We start from the raw sequence: 25,274 nt of genomic DNA, 5'->3' as shown, positions 1-25,274 counted from the left end.
AAGTGTGAAGTTACAGGCTTGGTTTGAAAAATGGTAGGAGCTGATTGGCCAATGATAAAAACCAGACACTTTATAACTTCACCGAGCTGAATAAATCTGCTCGAGTTGCTAATGTATGTCATTGCAGAAGGAAGCCTAATGTTGACCCATATAAGCAAAACATTGCCACATCAATGTCTGATCTTTGAATACAAGATGAAATCATTAAAAATGGTAATTGAATTAATCAAATGAAAATGAGAGCAAAACAGTTTGCAGAGCGTAAAGTGTGAATGTTTTTTCTAACAATCTTCTCAGCTAATTATTTAGTTCAGTTATAATTATCTTCAGAAAATGAGTTGTTATGTATGAATATTTGTTTCTGCAGGAAACTTGTGAGCTCTACTGGGTAAATTCAACCTTATCACGGGCATACCTGCATACTGTATCTCTCTACTGTAACATCCACATGCTTTTGAACTCTGCTGGGTAAATTGAAAATAGAATATTATTTGTTTAGCTATTTCTGCTTAGGTCTGTACCCAAGCAGGAAATCTGTGTTCTAGTGGGTGCAGGGATCTGATAGTGATCACACCTTTGATTGAACCATTTGTTGTGGGTGGAGTTTAAAGGGGGGGATTGCTAGCATATGAATGCCAATTTAATCTGTATATTTCAGGCTGTGAAGTCTTGGCTTTGTAGTCTTTAGATATCAAGTATTTTAGTATTAAGTATTAGATATTAATATAACATTAGAGATATACTGGCAATAAACAGGAGAAAACAGAAGGACTGGAAACTCTTCAACCTCCACTGGAAACCAATCAAACAAAATACTGCAGTGAGTTACGTGATCCATCAACACCAACAGTCTGCACAGCCTGGGCACTTAACACGCTGTGAGAGACTCCTGAGATTGTTACACTGCATTCACTGTGTAACAATCTCAGCCATCCTTTATCTTCCAACATTACTTCTGAAGGTCTGCATAAAAACCCCAAAACTCAGGAACATCATGTGGCCTTTGCCATGAGAACACCTGGACCAGGCCCACCACCCCTACGGCTGAGAACACCAGGATTACCCCCAGCCCTACCCCTCATGGTGAGCATGGAGCTGTGAGGGGAAGCACCAGGGCCAGCCTATGTAGCAACACTTCCCCCATCAGTCCCTTGTAACGGTGTAAGCATACCCCACCATGTGCTTTTCCTGTACTGTGTACCTCCGCAGATTGCACACCCTGCTAGCTCTGACCTATGCAGTGCACCAAGCTGGTTGCATCGGATGGTATCTCTGCGGGCAGGATGTTGTTCACTTGGATGCTTCTGTGCAGGGTTTATCATACTACTACACAAGTATTTGCTTTCCAATATATGCATTGGGGCTTGTATGGCTCGCATCCTACAGTGTAACCTTTTGTAGTGCACCCACCATGGCTGCCTCATCTGGTGCACTTGTGGATGTGATGAAAAATACATGGACCTGAGTATCCACTGAAATCACCCATTTTGGGTAATTTCTTTTAGGGGTAATCTATTCCACCTAGGGTAATCCTATGCAAAGCGCCTAAAATGGCTGCCGCACCTGGTACCTTGTCAGGGTGGAGTACACAACCCATGGAAGTTATTATCCAAAATGCTGCGCCACTCCTGCATTATGCTTACTGTGTGCTCAAGGGTTTCTTTTGTCTGTGACTTTTCTGTTACTGTACCACCAACATCCTCTGTATTATGTGCATTGTTTTTTAATCTCTGTAAAGCGCCTTGAGTCCTGTTGGAGAAAGTGCGCTATATAAATTAAACTTACTAGTATCTATTTTCTGTTTAACCCTTTGAGTACCAAGTGAATTTGTCAAAATTGGTGTAAAAATTGCCAATCAAACAATTTTATTCATCATAATGGCCTGTAATGTTTACCGTTTTTTATATAGGAAATATAATCTTTTTTTACACATCATTTTTTAATTTGAAATTCTATAACAAATGTGAGACGCTGGCATTTTTAGCGGATATTTCGAACATCTCTCACAGATATGTTGGCACTCAAACGGTTAAGCTCAACTGGTCAATGGGGGAATCTGGGGAAAGCCGCAAAGCTGGGGCCTCGACATTCACGTGAATGTTATAACTTTACTCTCTCATAAGGTCATTATTCCTCCCAGACTGTTGGGACAATAGCCTGGGAGTATATAACTGGGGATAAGGTATGCCATCAATGTGCTTAGGTTATAGTGTGTGTGTGTGTGTTTTGTTTTATTTATTTTAACTTTTGTCTTGGTTTTTAAAAACACACCTGGAGTATGATTATTTTAATATGTTTTTCTATTAAATATAAATATTGTTTATTTAGAAGTTTTTAATGTGACTGTTAATTAGGTCTTATATTTTCATTTAACATCGTAAGTGTATAAGGGTTCTAGCTGAGGGAAGAACATTTTAATTTATAAAAACATGATGATGATGATGGTACCTAACCAAGCCTATGAATATGTGAATATACCTGCAGAGATGAATATATTTGTTTTTGCGCTCACAATGGGGACCGCTCATGTGCCCAATGATTTCTGCATATCTGAGAATCTAGCCTATTAGTTTGGAATAGACCGTGGAGAAGATGTATTAACCAGCTGAACTAAATGCTGGTTATCTGGGGGGGGGGGGTTTAACGTGCACTAGGGAAACCCGCTGGCTGCCCCCTGCCGTTTACGGCTCGGGTGATGTATGACTGGCTCTGAGGCCGCTTCACCAGCCCAGGGCTAGTGTTGTCCTATTCCCACTGCAGGTACAGCGCTAGCCCTGCTGCTGGCTCCAGGCTGCACACGTGATCTGGTGCATGCCCATTACAGCTGGCTGGGGGAGAGAGGCTTTTTTTTTTTTTTTTAATAAGAGTGGTCTAATTCAGCAACTTGTTCCTCTGTGAACAAATGTCCTCAGCATTTACTAAGCTTGTTGTTATCCAGAGGTGGAAAAAAGTAACTGCTACTTCTATTCTGTAACAGGTATTTAATTATTTTGCATATGTTTTATCATTCAATAGTTTGACAAATTCCTTTATGGAACAAGTGGACTTTTTATTATTCTGAATTGCAACAACATATTCCACGTTCCAGTGTTTAGTACAGATCCTTTCTGTGAGATGCTTGCTTAGATATAATATATGCTGATTTGTATTGTGTGTATTCTGTATTAGTTGCTGCTGCTGCAAACTCCCATAGTATATGCTTGCAGTCAGCCAAATGAATGGATGTATACACTGGCGCCTTCTGGCTGGGGTCCAGGAGGAGAACATTCAAGTGATTGTCTGTCTCTTTCAAATTTCCATGCTTCAGGAAGGGAGTCAGCCTTCTTCTGCAAAGGTGTATTGCTTCACAAATAGAAACATTGCTCTGGATTTAATACAGAGCCAAACAGAGCGGGAGCCTTCTATTTCTTACATGCAGTATACCCTCCCGAATCCATTTTCTAGGTTTAACTGCTCAACATATAGGGCAGTATTCAATGAGGAAAATTCACCATGTTCTAAGGCGAATTTCTGCTTTTTTCGCGTTGGACGGAGAATTTTGGTCTCAAAAAGTAAACAACCCTATTCAATGTGCACTTTTCGCCGTCTTTCTAAGTGATTTTTGCCGTGTCTCTCCGTGTAGCAATTCTCCATCTTTTCATGGAGAAGTGGAATGTAAACTTTTAAAATAAAAGTTTTTTTGTTTTAATTTTGGTGTAAAAAAATCAGGAATTTTATTCTGTGAAAGGGCATGCTATTTTTATTCATGTGCTTATAGCACATGAATATATATTTAATAAAAAAGAAATTATATTTTTTTTACACATAACAGCCAGCAGGGGGCCGGAGCCGAGCCGCTCATTAGATATTCATATATTCACTGCACCGATCATTACATATGCACGATCGGGAGCAGTGAATATACCCGGTCCCCTGCTGGCTCTTGGGGGGGGGCAGCTTGGGCTGCCTGGGTCCCGGGGAGCCCTCCTCCCCTCCACATGCATTCTGGGGCAGGCAGGGAGACTTCAATTTCCCTGCCTGCCACCGTCCCACGGCTCCCTGCCGCGGACGCTCGTCCGCTGCAGGGGTTAAGATTCGCCGTGAGGGGCAACGAGCCCCTGCGACGTTGAATACTGGGAGAGCGAGTGGCAGCCAACCCTCCGGAACACAGCGAGTGTGCAGCGAATCCTAAAAAGGATTCGCTGCACACCGCAATTTTTTACATTGAATACTGCCCTTAGTATCAGCAGTGTGTCTGCTTAGAAAGACTAGTAACGCAATTATCAAACATCTGGTAATCTGCTGATTTTAGAAATGTTTAGGCAAATAAGGAACTGGAAATGTATTCATTCATCAACATCTGGCCCAAACAATATAATCATTTTGGGAAAATGGCTCAGGGACTGATGTCAGTGATGGAACACACTCTGTAAAGTGCTGCGTAATACTTTGGCTCTGTATAAATAAAGGATGATAATGTAACAGCTGGGGATTTCAATAAATATTGTGACAGCTGTAAAAAGCTCAGGTGCAGATGCTGTTGGCTAAGGTGAGATGGAAACAATTTATAAAAGGCTGGTGTGATGATGAGTACATCCTGCACAAATGTAGCTGAATAAGTATGGATTAGGCTTGACATTTATGAGGACGCGGTCAGGAAAGCAGTTTGGTGCTTTTGAATATAGTTTACGGCCCAGTAATACGTTCTACAAAAAAAAAGCATTTAATGTTTTTCCGTCAGGTTTGCGGTAGCAGCAGCAGTTCTTTATATTGGCATTGCTTAGCAGTCCGTTCTCGTTCAGCGATACCTCTTGATCCGTTCAGTTAATCAGCCTGGCTTCCACTAGTTACTTTCCACAGTACAGTGTCAGCTAATACGTGAGACTGCTGCTACACATTTGCCAGCATATATATATATATATATGCGACCTTGCTGAGACTTGTAGTGCCACACACAGAGAAAATGCAGGTGTGCTGTTTGCAGATTGGTCTAATGACCAACATTGTGCAATCAATTTATGTTCATTTTTTTTTTCTTTCATATTGTTTTGCATTATTGTGGGCTTACTCACCAGGTCCAGGTAGCCTCATCAAAGGGGAAAGTCTCTAACCTTTTTAGGGCATGGGACACCCCTAAGGCAGCTCATTCAACCCACCCCAAGGCACCACACTAGCAAAAGATAGCAAGTAAAGTGTTAAACACTCCTAATATAATAATATATTTTTTTTTATATAGCACTTTTTCTCAAACATTTTCTCACACATTATATACTAGATACAGAATGTATATTCCAACCCCCCATTATATCACCCTCTATACCTCACGTATAACCTCCCCATTATCTTGTATGTATGATATGTATACCTATCTTTCTACCCTACATCCATCACCCCTTTTGTCCTAGATACCTATTATACCATATTCCTACTCCCTGTACCTTATGCCTCACATATGACCCACCCTGTCTGTTTTCAAAACTTCAAAATGCACCCTGCTTTTTTGGTGTGTTCTACTGCGCGCCCTCACGCTGCTCCCCACCACACTGACATGCTGAGAATTTTCGGTCTGTGCCATCATGTGTAATGGGTATTACAGTCTCTGCCATCATGTGTAATGGGTATTACAGTCTCTGCCATCATGTGTAATGGGCATTATGGTGTGTCGTATAATGTGTAAGAGGCAATACAGTGTGTGCCATCATGTGTAATTGCCATTACAACAGAATATGTAATGGACATAGCAAAGTATGACAATGTAATCCTAGTGCAGTATGCAATTTTTATATATATATATATATATATATATATATATATATATATATATATATATATATATATATATATATATATATATATATATATATATATATATATATATGTATATATATACACATATATATATATGTATATATACACACACATATACACACACATATACACATATACATATACACATATACACACACACATATACATACACACATATACACACACACATATACACACACACATATATATATATATAATTTTTTTTCTAATAATGTACATTTCTAATATAAAATGTGCCCTCCCGATTGAAAAAATCGCCTGCCTGGTGGTCAGCGCCCTGCCCTAAAACAATCCTAGAGTGAACACACTTTCTCCTACTTCTCCACATACAGCTCCACTTCAGTACCCTAACCCCTAGAAACAGAACCCTGATTCAAAGCCCCCTGTACTATATATATATATATATATATATATATATATATATATATATATATATATATATATATATATATATATATATATATATATATATATATATATATATATATTTATATATATATATATATACCTCACATCACCACTGCATTATCTTAAATACATCACAAATGCCCCCCCCCTTTACTACCCTACATATGTCACTTGTCATCCCCCCCTCCCCCCCCCCTGCATCACACCACCCAGTCTCTGTAGACTCATTAGCCAGCACCTGACACCGCGTAGCAGCCATGACTCCTGCACCTCACACTCCCAGCTCCCCACATGCTTTCACTGTTTCCCGGCTAGAACCGGTGCTCACCTTGTGGCAATAGAGGAGACTCGTGGGCGTTGGGCACACAGAACGAGAGCACGGGCTGATCTTCTATAGTAGCTGCTCTCAGTTATCTAATGACAGTCAGGAAATGGTTGGCTGGTGCACCATTTATGATGCAATGAGTTTTATCCCTCGTTGATAAATAAGGCCCATGTTTGATACAGCTCCTCTATAGTTACAAAATAACTGAATATGTGAGTTTTTTATTATTTTCCTGTGAAAGGTATAACAGACAAAAGTCATTGAGCCAGCTGGCTGTTATAAAGCCTTTCTACTCATATTACTGTGGCTAGGTGGCTTGAATATGTATTTGTAATTAGAACATTGTTATTATTTACAAGATGTGCTTTTCTCTGCTGCTTGCAGGAGCGGACAGCTGGGGCACACATGTGCATTATTTTAATCTCACTTGTTCCCCTTCTCCTTATCCCTCATTTAAATGGCCTTTGAGATTTAATAACCTATCCATTATGCATCCCACTAGGAAGTGAACTCTTCTATGCTATGGCAGACACAATATTTTTCTAGGGAATGCTTTGGTTTCCTCTTTATCAATGGGATATTTTATTCCTACACCTTCATGTAATAAAAATGGTATATCCTATATAATAATAGTGTTCACTCTAGGTTTGGCTTGGGGCAGGGCGCCGGGGGGCGGCCCCGGCCCGCCGACGTCACAGCTGGGGGCGGTCCCGTGCCTCCAATGTCATTAGAGGGGCGGGCCCGGCCGGCGCCGTCATGAAAGGGGGCGGGCGCGTCTGCCGCCGCCATGAAAGGGGGCGGGCCCGGCCTCCGCCATCATGAAAGTTGGCGGGCACGGCCACCGCCGTCACTAAAGGGGGCGGGCCCGGCCCCTCCAAAGTCACTATGCTGCCGGGGAAGCACCAGGCATCGCCGTCTACGGCGACGCTGGGCTTCCCCGTGAGGCCGTTTTAGCGGGGCGCTGTGAGAGGGGCAGGGCGCATTTTGCCCTTTAAAAATCGGGCAGGGCGCAGCACCTCCGCTAAAACAGCCTAGCGGGAACACTAAATAAAAAGCTAATGGCCCCCATCCACTACTACCATATGTCCCTTTTTCTCAAGATTTCGACTCATCTGGCGGATCGTGTGAAAAGTGTCGTAACTTATGTCCTTTAATTCCCAATCCAATATGATGCTTGCTACAGTGCGCATCAAATTGGAACTGGAGATCGACAAGGATTTGTCATATACTGGGGCAGTAAATGGTGCCGCATATAATACACAGTATGCTAAAAGACTACATACAGTACGATGTATTCTATGCGATCCTAGCTGCTGCAGAACCTGGCGACGACTCAGTGGGTAATTGCTGAAGTATTTACATGCAATAAATTGGCTAAATATTATGGTGGCCTTAACTGTGTTCCTCACCTCTATATGGGGGGGGGAGGGGGGGGGGGTTTAAAGTGTTGCTCTGTTCAGACATGCACAGGGGCTGGCATTACTGATTATCCTTCATTTTAATGAGCTAGTAACTATTTTTGCAAAGGAAACCTGGGTCTATTTGGTGTAAAAGAGTCTCTTAAAATTGCCTGGGTCGTGTTACCCTGTATCTGACCCTATCACTATTCGACTTGAGTCTGGATAGAATCGCGATAGTCTGGTGGAAACGGGAGACCCGGGTCATACTAAAAGCCTGTGGAGCACAGCTCACCAGCACTTAAAGAGGATACCAGCTCTAAGTAATGGTGAGAGGCAGACCCACCTCTATCCTCGGTCCTGCTTGCACAGTGTGAACATTGTTTTAAGCGGCTTAAATCAGTGTTCAATTTTCCAGTGGTGTAATAGTATAAACCAGGCATGTCCAAACTGTGGCCCTCCAGCTGTTGTGAATCTACACATCCCAGCATGCCTTGCCATCGTTTTAGCATTCACTAATAGCAAAACTGTGGCAAGGCATGATGGGACTTGTAGTTTCACAACAGCTGGAGGGCCATAGTTTGGACATGCCTGGTATAAACCTAAGAAAATTATAAATGTAATTTATAAAGTGAAATACAATATGCTCTGAGTATATGGCCATGTTACATGTCTCTTGATTTTTTTTTTTCTTTAACTTGTTGAAAAACCTCATACCAAAAATCTGTTTTGCTGTATCTTTTGATTGAATGGTAAAATGGCTAAAATAGATCATTATGTAATTTTTGTTTTATACATACTCTTTGAAAGCTGAGTATTTCTGTATAATACCTACAGTGACTATTTATAGAAGCAGAGATGTTGGCTTTAGCAACTAATTAGATTCTACCTCTACATCTAACACCTTCTAGAAGATAGTAGCTGGAATCAGGTTCCTATGGGCAACATCTTAACATCTGAAAACACAAACTCTATCTTTTTTCTGTTTGTTCCATATCTGCTGGGGTAATGGTAGAAGTGAGGGCAGTTGCTAGAGGAGGAGTACTAGTTGGTGTCTGCTTTTGGAAAACCTCTTTCACATTCCCCTGCCCAAATGTACACAAGCTTCATATCAAAATATGAAATGTTAGGCACATACTTTATTAAGCTGTTTTTCCTGTTTTATAATTTCTTTGTGTAGTTTTCGGAGATACTCTGTAGTGTATGCACAAGCAGCAGTATTTGTAGTCTTTTCAACATTTTGTTTTTGAAGATGCAACCTTTTTCACTTAATGAGTTACTATGTTCTTTCATTCATGATTCATTTGTGTTTAATCATTTTCCATTGTTTCATTTTAGTGGCAAACTAGGGAACGGTGGATTTTCAAAGCATGGGGGAAATCGAGCAACAGCAGACAGCTGCCTCTCGATTAGGGGCTCCTGAGAGTGCTGGAATCAGCACTTTAGAACATGGAATCAAGCCACCCCTGTCACCGCAAGGCAAGTCCTTTCCCTTCAAAGTCCAAATGTTGGATGACACACAAGAAACCATTGAAGTTCCGGTAAGTGTTTTCATGTGGTTCTGAGCAGTAATATAATAAAAATGGTTTGCCAATCCTTGACACAGACTGAACTTCAGTAACATGTTGTGTACTTTTACATAGCCTGTGGTATTATGCACAATTTAAAGCAAATATAATCTATAGTTGATATGCCTCCATTGCAGAGCTATATGCAGCTTCAAATGGATATGCCTCCATTGCAGAGCTATACTCATCTGCAAATGGATATGCCTCCATTGCAGAGCTATACCCAACTTCAAAAGGATATGCCTCCATTGCAGAGCTATACGCGCTTCAAATGGATATATCTCCATTGCAGAGCTATACGCGCTTCAAATGGATATGCCCCCATTGCAGAGCTATACAGTTAGCAACCTTGCTAACTCCTAGTCGTTGTCGTCAGTATGAATGAGCACGTGCTCTGTAAAGATGTGCCTTCTAATAGGAGGTCATGTGCTTATATGCTGGCCTGCAAGGACTGTATTTGTGCAAACACAGAGTTACTGAATGTGAGAACATCTGTCATTCCCCTTATTCTGGACCAGATGTATCAAGCTTCAAAAGGTGATTAAATGGAAGAGTGAAGCCCCCTCCTGCGATATCACATGCTGGGTTTGTCTGGTTGTTTATCACTCTCCATTTTATCACTTTTTGAAGCTTGATACATCTGGCCCTCATACACTCCGGTTGAAATATTTAAACATACAAAATGTATGTGGCTCTTCATAGAGGCATATACATGCGTGCCCTTTTTTGAGCATGCCTCATGTGAATACCCACAATGCATGCTATGCAGATCAGAATATGTTCATGTCTCAGCCCAATTGTGGTGCCTGTTTTTTTAAGCACCTTTTGTTTTTATTTTGAAATGACAATATGGAGGGATTGTGGTATCTACGTTGTAAATCCTTTTGGTTGCCATTGATTTGTGCATATTAGGTATGTTTTTGTGTATTTGCTTTTATAATTTAGCATTATAGTTTGCTTTGCAACTACTCGTGAGATGAAGAGGAACTGATCTGCAAGACATTTTCAGCCAAGCCTTTCTCCAGCCTTTACTGCAAATTCACAAAGCTATCAATTGTCAATTCAAACCAACCACCAATGTTTTTTTTTTTTATAAATTCATTTTTATTAGGTTTTGCAATTTGACACACGTCTCATACAACATTACATAACATTGAACACTACATTACATTACATCACACTCACATATAAAAACATATCACTATCAGTGCGTTGGTTTCCTTCTGTGTCTTTTTAACTCTCTATTTCCCTCCTACTACCTTGACATGAATCGACACTGTACCAACTACACCATCCATGCATACATTGTACTACCCCTTTCTCTATTTGCCCTGCCCACGGCAATATTCCCTATTCCTTAGGAACATTAGAAATGTGGTTTCCCATGCTATACCTCTTTAGCTGGCGGGAGTCGACTTAATTCCCTACGACCTCTCAATTTCCTATGGGGCTGGTAACTGAATATGTCAAAAAGGAGGGACAACATAATTAAAGAGAATGGGTAAAGGATAGCAAGATAAGATTAAGAAGAAGAAAAAGCACACTATAATCATTTCATAGGTACGCCTATGGCATAACCTGGATATCTTTCTGTAGGATTAACTAGTAGCATACAAGTGGGAGTCTATTGGATTTCATCATCCTCTCGAATCCATCTGAAGCAGGTAACTAAATATTTCAATAAGGAGGGACAACATAATTAAAGAGAATGGGTAAAGGATAGTAAGATAAGATTAAGAAGAAGCAAAAGCACACTGTAATCGTTAAATAAGTATTCCCATGGCACTGGCAAGGTACCGATGGGAATCAACTGGATTCCGTCTACCTCTCAGCTTCATCTGAGGCAAGCAACTAAATATTTCAATAAGGAGGGACAACATAATTAAAGAGAATGGGTAAAGGATAGCGAGATAAGATTAAGAAGAAACAAAGCACACTGTAATCGCAGAGTAGACCCTCCTGTGTCATCCTGGGTATCTCCATATAGGGTTAACTAATAAAATACCCATAGGACAACTCAATTCTACTCGGAGACGGGTGCAGGGACAACAAGATAAGCGGAGAAAGAAGAAAAAAGCACACATTTTGATTCCCGTAAGGGATTTTGATCAATGCAGCCGGGGTACTGCTTAGCCATGTAGTACCTATCGATATAACATGTGTAGGGTTTACCCCAGTTATCTGGGGTCATCATTGACGCGTACCTACACAGGTGGATTGATGGGCATATATTAATACCGTAGATATGGAACCTCCTATGTTATGCCTCCTGACTGTCAGCAATATTTGTGTCGATAATTACATTGGTGGTGGAAATTCAAAAAACCACGAAATAGGTCGTGGTTATCTATCATAGTGAACTATTAGTGCATTCTTACATGGGCTTGTCCGAATCAAATCTCGCCGATAAAATGACCAAGTGATTATCATTCTAGTTGTATGTTCTTTCTAGTGACTTATCTAAGTGAAAAAAGAATAAATATGCTCCCCCACCATTCTCCCCCTTGATAATTTTTTTTTTTTTTTTTTTTTTTTACTGAAAATTATTCTTTACCATTCCTTATTCGTGCATCTGTGAACCTATCATTACGTGTTCAATATTGCTATCGATTATCACTCACTAGCTTTAAAATATATAGATGTCAACCAGGGGGTCCATATCTGTATATATTTGTGTACATTATTACGCCTTATGTATAGATGTTTCTCCTGCGTTACTGTATAATTAACCAGGGCCAACCATTTGCCAATCTCTGGGGCCTTGCTGTCCATCCATTGTCTGGCCACTATTACCTTGGCCAGGGCGCACAAACTGTTAATATAAACTTTGTTATACCTCATATCCCCTTTATCCTCCAGAATATTTAAGATACACCCTCTGACCGTGAGAGTATCACCCGGGATGCCCGTATTTTCTATTATGTCCCTAACCTTTTGCCAAAATGTAAGGACTACTTGGCACTCCCATATAAGATGAAAAAACGTCCCGGGTGCCCTCCTACACTTCGGGCATTCCTCTGATGTTCTTGCCTTAAATTTAGCCATTCTTACTGAGGTCATATAAGATCTGTGCAAAACAAATAGTTGAACCTGCTGCGTCCGAATCCCATTCGTGGCCCTCGTGATTGCTCTCATAGCTGATTTCCAATCTTCCTCGCTAATAGCCCCTACATCTGCCTCCCACTTCCCCTTTAGCCCTTCCAACTGATCTATATATTTTATCTTTCCCAGATCTTTATATAACCTGGAAACCAGCTTTCTTCTGTCCCCTCTTTTTATCGTTTTCTTAATTGTTGACTCACCGAACTCTGGGGGACCATTAGGAAACTGTGCCTCCAGGGCCTGTCTAATCTGTAGATACCTGAAGAAGTGTATCCGGGGGACCACATACTCCTCTTCTAACTGTTGGAAGGATTTAAGGCCCTCCCTATTGTATAGTTGTTTTAAGGTCTTAATCGAGTAGGGTACCCATACTTTTTTAATCTGGAGTTCTGCCAGCTCGGTAAACGTTATTCCATCATCCAGCGGGTGCTCCTCATCGATAATATTACTTTCTCCCTTCCTGTGTACTTCCTTCCATACCCTGACGGCTTGGGTAAGCAGGGGTGGGTCTGCTGTCTGAGTATGGCCCTGTAGTAGTCTGCCCAACGGGCTACTAGTGCACCCTGTAAATGCCACCAGTTCTCTAATCAGTTCACTCCCCTCTTCCTCCACCAGCCAGGGTCTTATTTGGGTTAATTGTGTGGCTAGATAATATCTCCTAAGGTCTGGTAACCCCAAACCCCCCTCACCCCTGTCACGCATCAAATTATCCAGTAGTATCTTCGGGCGGGCGTTGTTCCACACAAAGGAGGAAAGCATACCATTCAGTTTCCGGAAGAGCGACTGCGGCAAGAATATCGGAGATTGATGTATTATGTATAATAATTTTGGCAGAACGATCATCTTTACCAGGCCAACCCTGCCGGAAACCGTTACTGGCAGTCTACCCCAGGTTTTAAATTTACCCTCCATCCATTTAATTACTGGCTGAATATTCAAAGGGACATATTCCTTCGGGTCTTTACTCACCCAAATCCCCAAATATTTAAAAGTTTCTGACCATTTTAGGGTAAGGGGAGGGAGAGGAGAATGATTATCTCGCCCAGAGGCATGGCAGATAGAGGACTTGGCCTTATTAATACTAAAACCTGAGTATTCGCCATATCTTTCAATGAGGTCCATGACCACTGGCAGGGAGTGTTTATAATCTGCTAAATATATCAGCACATCGTCAGCGTATAATGATATCACGTCCTTTGTGCCGAGCCCCCTAACATTAGGGTTTTGTCTCAAAAGACACGCCAAGGGTTCAATTGCCAGGGCGAACAAAGCAGGGGACAATGGACATCCCTGTCTTGTCCCCCTGGCAAGTTGAAAAGATGCAGAGGTCCAGCCGTTCACGGATACCCGTGCCATTGGTTTAGAATATAATAGTTTTAACCATTTTATAAAGTTCGGGCCTATACCGAATGCCTCCAGTGTTGCCCATAAGAAGGGCCATTCCACGGCATCAAAGGCCTTTACTGCATCCAGCGATATCACCACTGGGTCTTTATCCCCGGCCCCGACCATCTGCAAGCGGCTGAACAATCTGCGTAAATTTATAGCAGTGGCCTTCCCGGGCATAAAGCCCGTTTGGTCTGCATGTATAATTTTAAGAATGTTCTTATTCAATCTATTTGCCAGTATTTTGGCCAGGATCTTGGCTTCGGTGGTTAAAAGAGAAATGGGTCTATAAGAATCCATTTCTTCGGCCGCTTTACCCTGTTTTAGTAGGACCACAATTTTGGCTTCGAGCATTGAATCTGGGATGCTATTCCCTGCAAAACACTGATTCAAAGTTTCGTATAGCATAGGGGCCAAGACTAGTTCAAATTTTTTATATATCTCGGCTGGGATTCCGTCCAGCCCGGGCACTTTGCCTCCTGGAAGGTCTCTAATTGCGCCTCTAACCTCTTCAATATCAATAGGGGACTCCATTACAAGGCTATCTACTGGATTTAGGATTGGCAGATTAATCTGTTCTAGATACTGCTTTATCTGTTGGTCATCGCGCTCTAGTCTGCTAGCATATATTTGACTGAAATAATTTCTAAACTCTTCTCCTATTTGTGGAGTAGAGGTTACTAGGTGTCCTGCCCCGTCCCTTATCGTATTTATATTATTGGGGGGGGATTCAGTGCGTGCAATAAAGGCAAGATATTTCCCGGTACGGTCTGAGTTTTGGTATTTATTCTGCTCTCTATAGGCCATCATTTTTAGGTTTTCTGCCTTCACTATGTCCAACCATTCAGCTTCGGCAATCTTCCATGACTCACGATTTTCCCTGGTATTATCCATTAGAAATTTACGTTCTGCCTCTATATATTTATTTTCCTTCGACTCCACCCTTTTTCTGCTCTCTTTTTTAATATTGGATATGCATTTTTTTAATGTGCCTCGCATATAGGCCTTGAACGTGTCCCATGTTATAGCTGGGCTTGCCGTCCCCTTATTTATCTCCCAACACTCCTTCCATTGCTCTACCAATTTCCCCTCCTGGTCTATATAACGAAGCCAACCCGCGTTAAATCGCCAGAAACCTTGTCCCCGTGCCTCTGCGTCCAACAATTCTAACCATACAGGGGAATGGTCGGATATGCCCCTTGGTTTATATTCGATTTTTTTAATTAGGGGCATTAGGTTTCTGGAGATCAACATGAGGTCTATTCTGGAAAAGGTTTGGTGTGTCGCTGAATAGCAAGAATATTGCCTAGAGTTCGGGTTATGTTCCCGCCAGGGATCGCACCATCCCATATCTTTAACAAATTTTGTGAACCCCATATTACTCCGAGCCGTGCCCACCTGTCCCTGCTTCCATCTATCCAATATAGGATCTATTGTGTTATTAAAGCCCCACATACTTATAATACTTGCTTCTGGTGAGGAGATCATGAAATCAGAGGCTTTTATCAAAACTTCGAAGGAAAATGGGGGAGGAATATATATTGCTAGCAGGAGGAAAGGCCTTAGGTTGATTATACAATCAATAAATATAAATCTTCCACCGGGGTCTATGCTTACCCTTTTACAGCTAAATGCTAGTGTTTTCCTGACCAGGACAGATACCCCACGTGAAGAGGAGGTGAATGGAGCATGATACATCTGTCCTACCCAGGGCTTCTTAAGGGTCATCAGTTTCCCCCCGACCAGGTGGGTTTCGGTTAAGCAGACTATGTCTGCCCCATACTGTTTTAATTGATTTAACACTAAAGATCGTTTCACTTTTTCATTGATGCCCCTCACATTCCACGCTACCACCTTTATCATCTATCTACATACGGTAGCCATATTTGTATCTTGTGGAAATATTGATATAAACAGGTTATTCCTTTAAGAGCCCCCATCTTCCTAAGCTTCCACCTTGACAGATTTGTTTTAGTACAATTACCATGCATACAATACATCCTGAACAACAAGAAAAACACAGAAAAAACGACGCTGATGCCCAGCCCCCCCCCCTCCCTGTATACCCTCCTGCCCAAGGCATACCTGAACCCAACCACCCATACCATACCCCTTAACATATCTCACAAAAACTACCAACAGGAACAAAAAAAAAAAAAAAAAAAAGAAAATACATGTATATGAAAAAAAAAAAAAGAAAAACATAAATGACACCATTGACTCCTCGCACTCGCCCAGAGGCTACCAATGTGCCACCAATGTGCGGGTGAGCTCCCCAGCAGACTTTTTTTTTTTTTTTTTTTTATTTATTTATGTATATATATTATCCCCCAAAGCCACTGCCATCTGCCTTTTCCCCGGAGCCCGATTATCCAGCCATCTTGCCGCTTCGTCGGGGGTATGAAAGAACACAGTTTCGTTCTCGGCCACTATCCGCAACTTTGAGGGAAACAGCATTGAGTATTTGAAGTTACATTCCCTTAATCGTTTTTTGATTTCGCTGAATTTGGCTCTGTCTTTTTGGACCTCTAGAGCGAAGTCTGGAAATACTGCCACTCGTATTCCATCCCACTCCAGAGGGCCCTCAGATCGAATTAATCGTAGTATCGCATCTCGATCTTGGAAGTTCAGGAATTTCACGATTAATGTCCGTGGGGGAGCACCAGGTGGCAGGGGTCGAAGAGGCACCCTATGAGCTCTCTCCACAGCAAAATGGTCTGTGAATGCATTTTTACCAAATTTCTCTGTTAACCATTTAACCATGAATTTCGGTGCGTCTAGACCCTCCTGTTTCTCCGGCAGCCCCACAAATCGGAGATTGTTTCTCCTGGATCTCCCCTCTATATCCACTATTTTTGCCTTCATCACCGTCATTTGTTGGGATAGATCTTTTACTTTATGGACCCATTGATTATTCACATCCTCTAGTGTTGATATCCTTGCCTCGGTTTCTGTGATTCTTGCCACTGTATTTTTTAATTCCGTTTTTATAGTAGCCATTTCGGTTTGTACTGTAGCGATTTGCTCAGACAGACGTAGTTCACTATTATTTATGGCTTCTAACACCTGTTGAAGCGTAATTTCTGTACTCCCAGCTGGACTTTTATTTTTTGTAGGTGTGGATTGTGGGGTTGTTGTTGGGGTTTGCGGCGGATTCCCGCCCTGTGCCCGGGCATACCTTTCAAGTCTGGCGGCCGCCCCAGTTTTACCGGACTTACTCATTTTGCCGACTCTCAAAAAAGAGAGAATTTTTATTAACTTTGGGAAATGGGGTGTTGGGCGCAATGCTGCAGGTGCTATGAACGGTATGAATATGCAGTCCCGCTGTACCAGGGCCTTCTCTCAGGCAGACGACAGGGAAGCTATTATAATTTTATTAGTCCTTGACCAATTGCCCGGATATCTCAGGACTTAATAATGAGTCAGCAGGGTTTGCAATTCGATTTTTTTCCCCCCTGTTTGTGGCAATTGACTCACTTAATATTAATTTTAGTCCCGTACCAATGCCCAGAATTATATACCTGGACGATATCTCTTCTGTTTATGCAATCATCTACACCAGCAATATAATATGTGAGTACTGAAAGAAAGTTTATACTGCACCAGACTCTTGTTGGTAGCTGTCCTGCTGGTTAGAATGCTGGTTCCATATTGTGGCTTGCCAGGATCCCTGCTGTGATGCTTGATGAATTTTAGGGGAGAAAGGTAGATGCTGAGAGCGATCTCACCGTGCCCAGCTGTCCCAATATCGCAGTCCCAATCACTGCTACAGTTGTGGATCTACACCGTCTGGATATTCTCCGTGGCTTGGGGCTCTCTCACCGCTGTCCCCCCTTTCTCACGGTTGCAGTTGATACCGGTACCTCGGGGCTTAGCTTCCCCGCCGTGTTCTCTGGAGGTGAGCTGCTGGCTGGAAGTGGGACTGTATGAGCTGAAGACGCTCTCCCCGTTCCCATCTAACACGTCTGTTCCCGGCTGCAGCTGTTATAATTTTTTTTTTTTTCTCCCCAGGCACCGTCTGGAGTCTTGTTTGGGGCACGGGGCACTCTCACTGCTCCCGCTGTCCCCCGTTGTACTCACAGCGGCAGTCGGTACCCGGCGCTTGACCACGCTGCTGGGACCGTCACCACCGCTCTGCCCGGCTCTCCTGGATGACGTCACCCGGCTCGTGGCGCGCTCCGTATGTCTCAGTGCCTGGCTACGGCGCAGCGTCCCCTCCACCACCTCTCTCCACCAGGTACCGTCTCGTTCTTATGCCGGAGTCGGGGACCGGGTATATGGTAGCTTTGTCAGCCGGGTTATAGCTGCAGGGAGCGGCTCATAGATACATGCTGAATGGGTATTTGTTCCGTCTGCCGGGGAGCTCACACTCCAGCCTCCTCACTCCCGCACCGCCGTGGCCACGCCTCCTCAACCAACCACCAATGTTAAATAAACTACTGTAACTTGGCTGGAAAAAATAGTTTAGGTATGCATGTATGTAAAAGATGTTCTTTTAAGTGCAAACAAACAAAATGTCCCCAAGTAATAGAAGCTTGGTTGTTCAGGTTTTGCTCTGCACTACCAACAATCCCTCCTTTAGCAACTGCATTTGATGATTAAGACCCAACATCTTGAAGCCTTCATCTGTAAAGTTTTCTTATTAAGGTTGATGGAGGAAGCTGATTGGAGGAACCATACTAGCTTTGCTGTCTTATGCTTCTCTGTGTTTCACAGTAGTTTTTAAAAGTTGGACAGTACAGTTTTTGTACACCTCTATTTGTTCTTACCTTTTTTCATTAATTACAGTAAGATGGGTAACTGCGCTGGATGTATGACAATATATGGTAATAAAAACCGAATTTAATTGTACATAAATGATAACATGTTTGACAGGACAATACACATAAAAATAAAAATAATCAATCAATAGGAATGTTTAAAATGTCATTGATGTAATTAATAGGTACAATGACCTTATTTGGATAGTCACCCATTTAGCCACCAGTACTGGGAAAGTCCGTCCAGGTATTTTGCAAATGGGTTGAGAATGCCAGAATCCTTGCAGAATTAAAGTTCCTCCCTTTGTTTGGAAGTTGAAGCCGGGTCTCCTATTTTAATTAACTGTTATTATGCTGTACTGTTTTTTAAAATGTATATGTGATTGTACATCCACAATGAGTCTCACAGGTGTATGACATCATCCTCATTAAGAGGGTATTTAAACCCTGACCATACACTAAGCAAGTCATCCTTGAAAAAGCCGCATTTAGCGGTGAAACGCGTAGGTACTTGCACCTTCAATTTTAACATTTGGACAGAGCACCCATTGCACCAATCATTTGCCTTACAACCATCCAGTGGTTATTATCCTCGGTAACAATACACCATATACCCATATCACTTGCCGTGGCTAAGAGATCTTCTGGAGGAACGCCACCTCCTAAGGACCCGGCTTCAACTTCCAAACAAAGGGAGCAACTTTTATTCCGGAAGGATTCTGGCATTCTCAACCCATTTGCAAATACCTGGACGGACTTCCCCAGTACTGGTGGCTAAACGGGTGACTATCCAAATAAGGTAATTGTACCTATTTATTACATCAATGACATTTTAAACATTCCTATTGATTGATTATTTTTATGTGTATTGTCCTGTCAAACATGTTATCATTTATGTACAATTAAATTATTTTTTTATTACCATATATTGTCATACATCCAGCGCAGTTACCCATCTTCCTGTACTTGCTCTTTTCCTAATAGGTAGTGACTATCCCTATTGTTTTAACTGCTGCTCACAGCAAAGCACACTCATACCAAGTGCCCTACCCCTTGATATCTTGATATCAATCCAACACTATTTTCATTAATGTCTGTTGTGTAAATATAAGACCGTGTACAGAAGGTTGTTAAACCATCCGAGAACCTTTTTTTTTTTTTTTTTTTTTTTTTTAAGAAAAGCAGCTTAGATTAAGATTTACAGTTAGAAAATTAGACCTGGTGATACCAATTAGGTAGCTATTACCCAATTGTTATTAAATGGGTATTATGTACTCGTACACATTGTTGCTTATGCAATACTCATGTATGTCTAACTTTACCCAGGAAAGATATGGGTCTGATTCAGAACTGCAAAAAGCTGTCACAGATGTGGCCGCATTGTGTGCTCAAAAATAATTGTGGCTGTTCATCTGTAGTTAGAGTTGCACCTCTGCAGTCACATGACCAATATCCATCTGTTTCCAGAAGTTATTAACCTTATCAGTGTGGACTTGTTATTGGTACACCTTATCTGAATGAAATGAGTCCTATTACTGTTCATGTTTGACTGAATACCCCACAAACCTACCTTATACCCATGTTGCATTCTCAGAACACATAGCCTATGTATGCACTTCCTGCTGCCACCCAGTTACACCCATTTAGCCATGAGGTAGATGTGGCTGACATGCGTATAACTAATTCATTGAAACATGCATGCACTTGGCTCTGATACTTGCACAGCTGCTAAATATTGTGAGCTGCACCTAGTTATAAACACCTGAGTTGGATACATGCCCACTACAGTTGACCCGGGTAACACCAGAGAAAAATCCTGGTACAAAGCAGGGTTGGGGACCCGGAATCTCATTACTGCTTTTACATAGGAAAAACCCAAGTTTATGCCATTCACAGAATAAAAAAATCCTTCCTCCTCCCATGCAGTTAAATTGAATGGCCCATATCTACGGGGAGTAGATATTAAAGCTGCATACACACAGATAACTTTTTTTAAACGATGTGGACGTTAACTCCAGGTTCTGAACAATGAATCATGTAAGTCATCCAGTGTGTATACTCTTATCACGAATACTGATGCATATTCTCACTGGCTTCTACTGTTCTTTTCAGATGCAGGGTTTGTATGGATTGTTCACAACGGCATACTGCTGGTTGTGGCTACTGACTATCCATTTTGCAAGATGGCACAGTGTATATGCACAATATCTGTAAAGTGACTGATGATTCTGGCCTCTATCTGTTCGACTTCTATGTACACTTGCCACTTGTTGTCTTTTCTGTATTGTTACCATAGTCTCCCCCTTTGATTGTTATTCCCATTCCTGGCGGTCTTATCGGCCATGTCCACATGCTTGTTACATCAGTTAATAGAGGTCAACTCTCAAACCAGCAGTACATCTTTCAGGACTGACGAATGGAAGGCGGCTCTGCTCGTATCAATTTCCAATTTACATATTTCTTTTGGCCAGGCTTCTTTTTTACATTTCTTTTCCAGAAAACACATGTCAAATGTGAACGGTGTGGAATATTGTCCATTCCTGCAATTTCTTACTGCTGCCAGAACAACTTTACAATGCAATAGACACTGCTTCACTAATAGTGAGGGGATGAGTCCATATTTAATGATGTCAAAATTAATATGGAACAAAACTTAAATTCAAGCTAGACGGTGTATATTAATAGGTACAAAAATTTTAAAGAGACATTGCGCTGCGATTAATTTTTTTTTATCTATATCACGAGTGATAAGTACTTAACATTTTTATATTCATATTAAAAGAATTTACACACTTGTATCAACAACAAAATGAAATAGGTACATTTAAAAAGTCACAATCTAATGATAACTAGGAGATATTTACAATTGGTAACAAATAGTAGCAATTAACTCCCACTTAGTGCTTTTTGTAGAAATAGAGAGCCTGAATGCAATGGGTTAAAGCTTAAATCCCTTTTCTTGAGGAATTGGCATGCAAGCAAACACGCAAACCACAGTTCAAGCAGCAGTTGAAGAAGGGTTAATAAATGTTTAGGAGCAGTTAATGAGCTTCATATTAAAATTTCTCACCCAATGGTTATAATAATGAATAATACTAAAAGTTACAAACAAAAATCTTAAACAAATCAAAACCAGTGAGAGCTGCGGAGATCCATGGGTCACGCTGGGGGGGTATTACATTTGCTTTTCCTTCAACACTTGTGGCCAGATGTCTAGGATGACCACCATTTGGCAGATATGTAATTTCTCCTTTAGAATAACTCTCCAGCTACTGACCAACAGCAATGAGATGACAAATAGATTGCATTTCTTATGGGGCCTACACACATAGTGATGTTAGGGCATTTTCTAAGCGATCTCCCTAGATAGCTTACTAAATGCCCCTACATCGCTCTGTTTGGTGGGGCCATAGTGATGCCCGGCCCCACACGTTGCTGTGTTCTGGTGAGTAATGTCCATCATGCTAGATATTAATCAGTCAGGGTCGAGAACTCAGCACATAGCGCTGACACATAGCTGTGTGCTAAGCGATATTGCTGAGCGTTCTGACCAATCTAGCAGCGCTCAGAAATTCTCTACAGGTGTAGGCTCCATTACAGTTTAGCAGAAGATTGTTCAGGTTCTACTTGGTGAACATCTCAAGAAATCGGGATTCCCAGACCAAAGCATACAGGTTCTACTGGTTCTGTTAACTTTATTTACCTGTTTTTTTTTTTTTTTTTGCTGCACTTTTCATCTTTTCATCTTCAACCTAATATTTTAAATGTACTTTTTATAGATTTTTTTTTTCCTTTCTCCTAATGGTGTGTACACACGGTGAGATTCCTTCGCTATTCGACTGCTATACAATCATTGCTAACTCTGTACTTTTTACATACAATTCATACTACATTTGATTTGCACTATATAGTCATTGCTGCCCTGTCTATCTGGGTTTCGATTTGTGCTGTCACGGGAGCACGCATCGGGATTGCAAGGTAAAAAAGCTGCATGCGATCTTGATTATATAGTCAAAATCTCATGCTGGATTGTACCGCATGTACACAGTACAAATAACAATTTGAAATTAAGCCAACATGTAACACAAACAATGTGTGCACCAAGTTTACTACACAAACATTGCAATACACTCTCAGCAAGATGTGAGAAGCAGTGCTAATATGCACACTTGGGGAAATGAAACATTTCTGTAACAAGACAGACAACACAGCTGAATAAACACACCCTTCAACCTTCCTCAATAAAGAACTATTGTTTGTTAACTTTTAAGTAACTTGTTTGGGGATTTTTTGCATGTCCCTTTTTTTTGTTGATGCAATCCAAACAAAACCTACTGATTGTCAGCATGGATAATTATTATTACCAGCTATTTATATAGCGCACACATATTCCGCAGCGCTTTACAGAGAATATTTGAACATTCACATCAGTCCCTGACCCAATGGAGCTGGCAATCTATATTCCCTACCACATGTACACGCACACACATTCATGATAGGGTTCATTTTTGTTGGGTGCCAATTAGCCTACCAGTATTTTGTTTTTTTGGGGGGAGGAATCCGAAGTACATGGAGGAAAGACCGTACAAACTGAACATTTCTAAAATATAAGATCTGTTTCTGCAATCTTACTTCTCTAATGGTAGTGGGTTTTTTTACCATCGATGTTGGGCCCTAGTCACACTTGCTTGGTTAATTTTTCTGTTGTTGCATACTTTTGTGTTTGCCAATAGGGACAGAAAGCACAACAAGGGAACAATGGCAACCATTCCTAATTTTGTGTTCCCAGGCATGTGCTTTGCTGTGTGTCAAATATGATATACTTCACACTAATTAATCAACCGTATTTTCACAACAATACATACTGTGTCTCTGCTCCAGTGCTCTCTCTCCATCATATTTATTTGAGCCCGAGATTGCGCTGCCCACACCAGATCCAGCCCCTTTCCCTGGAGCAGCCTGTCACGGAAATGCTATGTTTTACATTCAGATGTCATTGCTTGCAGGAATATTCTGGGAGCATACAAATTCTACCTTGTCACTGCTTTCACAGTCGCACCTTGAGGATGGGAATATACTGGGTTCTGTTATTCCTTAAGACATTTTGACCACTGGTCTTGAATGTCTTTCTTTATTCAGTGTGACGTGTGTACACAGTCAGCCTTGCAGTTTGTCATAACAATTCATAGAAGGAGCTGCCTGCCAGATGATTTCTCCCACCATGAACTGTTAACTGAAAATAGAGTGGGGCAGCCTTGTGCACAGAAATGTCCTGTACAGAGTACACCGTGTACCAGAAACAATCTGCTTATTGCAAGCCTGTTTTCATGGTTAAGACTTTTGCCTCTGTGTCTAGCTTCATCATATACTCTTTGTGATCCATCTCCCACTTCTACAAATATAGGTTTGAGAGCCATGATACTTAAGCGGCCCACAGACTAGGCAATTTACTATAGTCACTAACGCACAACCCCTTCAATTCTTGAAACCAAAAATATGCTACTTAAAATACTGTATATGTAGATGGTATCCTGACTGATCATAGACTGACATATGGTCGACAGGGTTTAAAGGTTGACAGGCAAAAGGTCGACATGCATTTTTCTATAAAATTTTCAGGTGACATGTGCCGACAGGCGGTATTTCATGCCCTACCATCCACTAGGGCGTGGAGGGAGAATAAAATAGTGTGCCGAGCCCGAAGCATGGCGAGCACAGTGGTACACTTAGACAGTGTCCATGTCGATCTATGTTGCCATAGACACCCTAAAAACATTAAACTCATGGCGACCTTTTTTCATGGCAACCTTTTACATGGCGACTTTTTTCATGTCGACCATATAACCATGACGACCTTTTACTTGTCGATCATATGACTGTCGACCATTAGTGGTTGACCATATGACTATCATGATGCCGTCTATGATGCATACCATAACCATGTAGATACAAGCCACATTACCTGATATCGAAACGGGTGATTGCCCACTGATACCCAAACACAGATACTATGTCTATACGAAAAAACCTCTTGGTACCTGAAAAGACAATTACATAATACCTTAAAGCAGGGGTTCCCAAACTTTTTGGAATCATGGCACCCCGAAGCATCAGAATTATTTTGTGGCACCCCTAGGCTACAGGTTTCTCATTGAGAAAGTTAAAAACAAATATTAAGTTAAATATATTGTGTTTATATCTCATCCTTAGGATCAGTAATGTGGTAATAGACAGTATTCACTTCTGTTTGTGCACAATTTGACTATAATGTTAGACATAAATAACTTGAATTGATCCTGGACCACCAACCCAGGGCACCCCTGCAAGTCCTCCAAGGCACCCCAGGGTGCCACGGCACACAGTTTGAGAACCCCTGCCTTAAAGTATGTCTTGCTTGATCCCCCAGTGTTGAATGGTGAAGTCTACGTAGTATCTATTTTGTTTAGTAATATTTTGTGGCAACAGTGACTACGCACCAATCGTTCATATGCCCGGTTTTGAGTCATTTACGACTGCTTGA

The 25,274-nt window shown here is 41.5% G+C and overlaps 1 protein-coding gene across 4 annotated transcripts in view; it reads left to right on the top strand.

Annotated features, from left to right (window-relative positions):
• The window catches only part of FARP1 (FERM, ARH/RhoGEF and pleckstrin domain protein 1), a 176,907-nt gene that overhangs the window by 24,338 nt on the left and 127,295 nt on the right, over nt 1–25,274 (top strand). For all 4 annotated transcript variants that reach the window (XM_083168766.1, XM_083168765.1, XM_083168764.1 and 1 more), the window contains exon 2: nt 9,277–9,479. In XM_083168766.1, coding sequence (XP_083024892.1) covers nt 9,309–9,479 — 171 coding nt within the window. In that variant the 5' untranslated portion in view covers nt 9,277–9,308. The remainder of the gene's footprint in view (nt 1–9,276; nt 9,480–25,274) is intronic.

The sequence above is a fragment of the Crinia signifera genome, chromosome 2 (genome assembly GCF_055691185.1).
Source record: "Crinia signifera chromosome 2, ASM5569118v1, whole genome shotgun sequence".
In the NCBI taxonomy this organism is placed as follows: domain Eukaryota; kingdom Metazoa; phylum Chordata; class Amphibia; order Anura; family Myobatrachidae; genus Crinia; species Crinia signifera.
The sequence above is the reverse complement of the archived record's forward strand: the minus strand, read 5'-3'. Positions and strand labels throughout refer to the sequence as shown.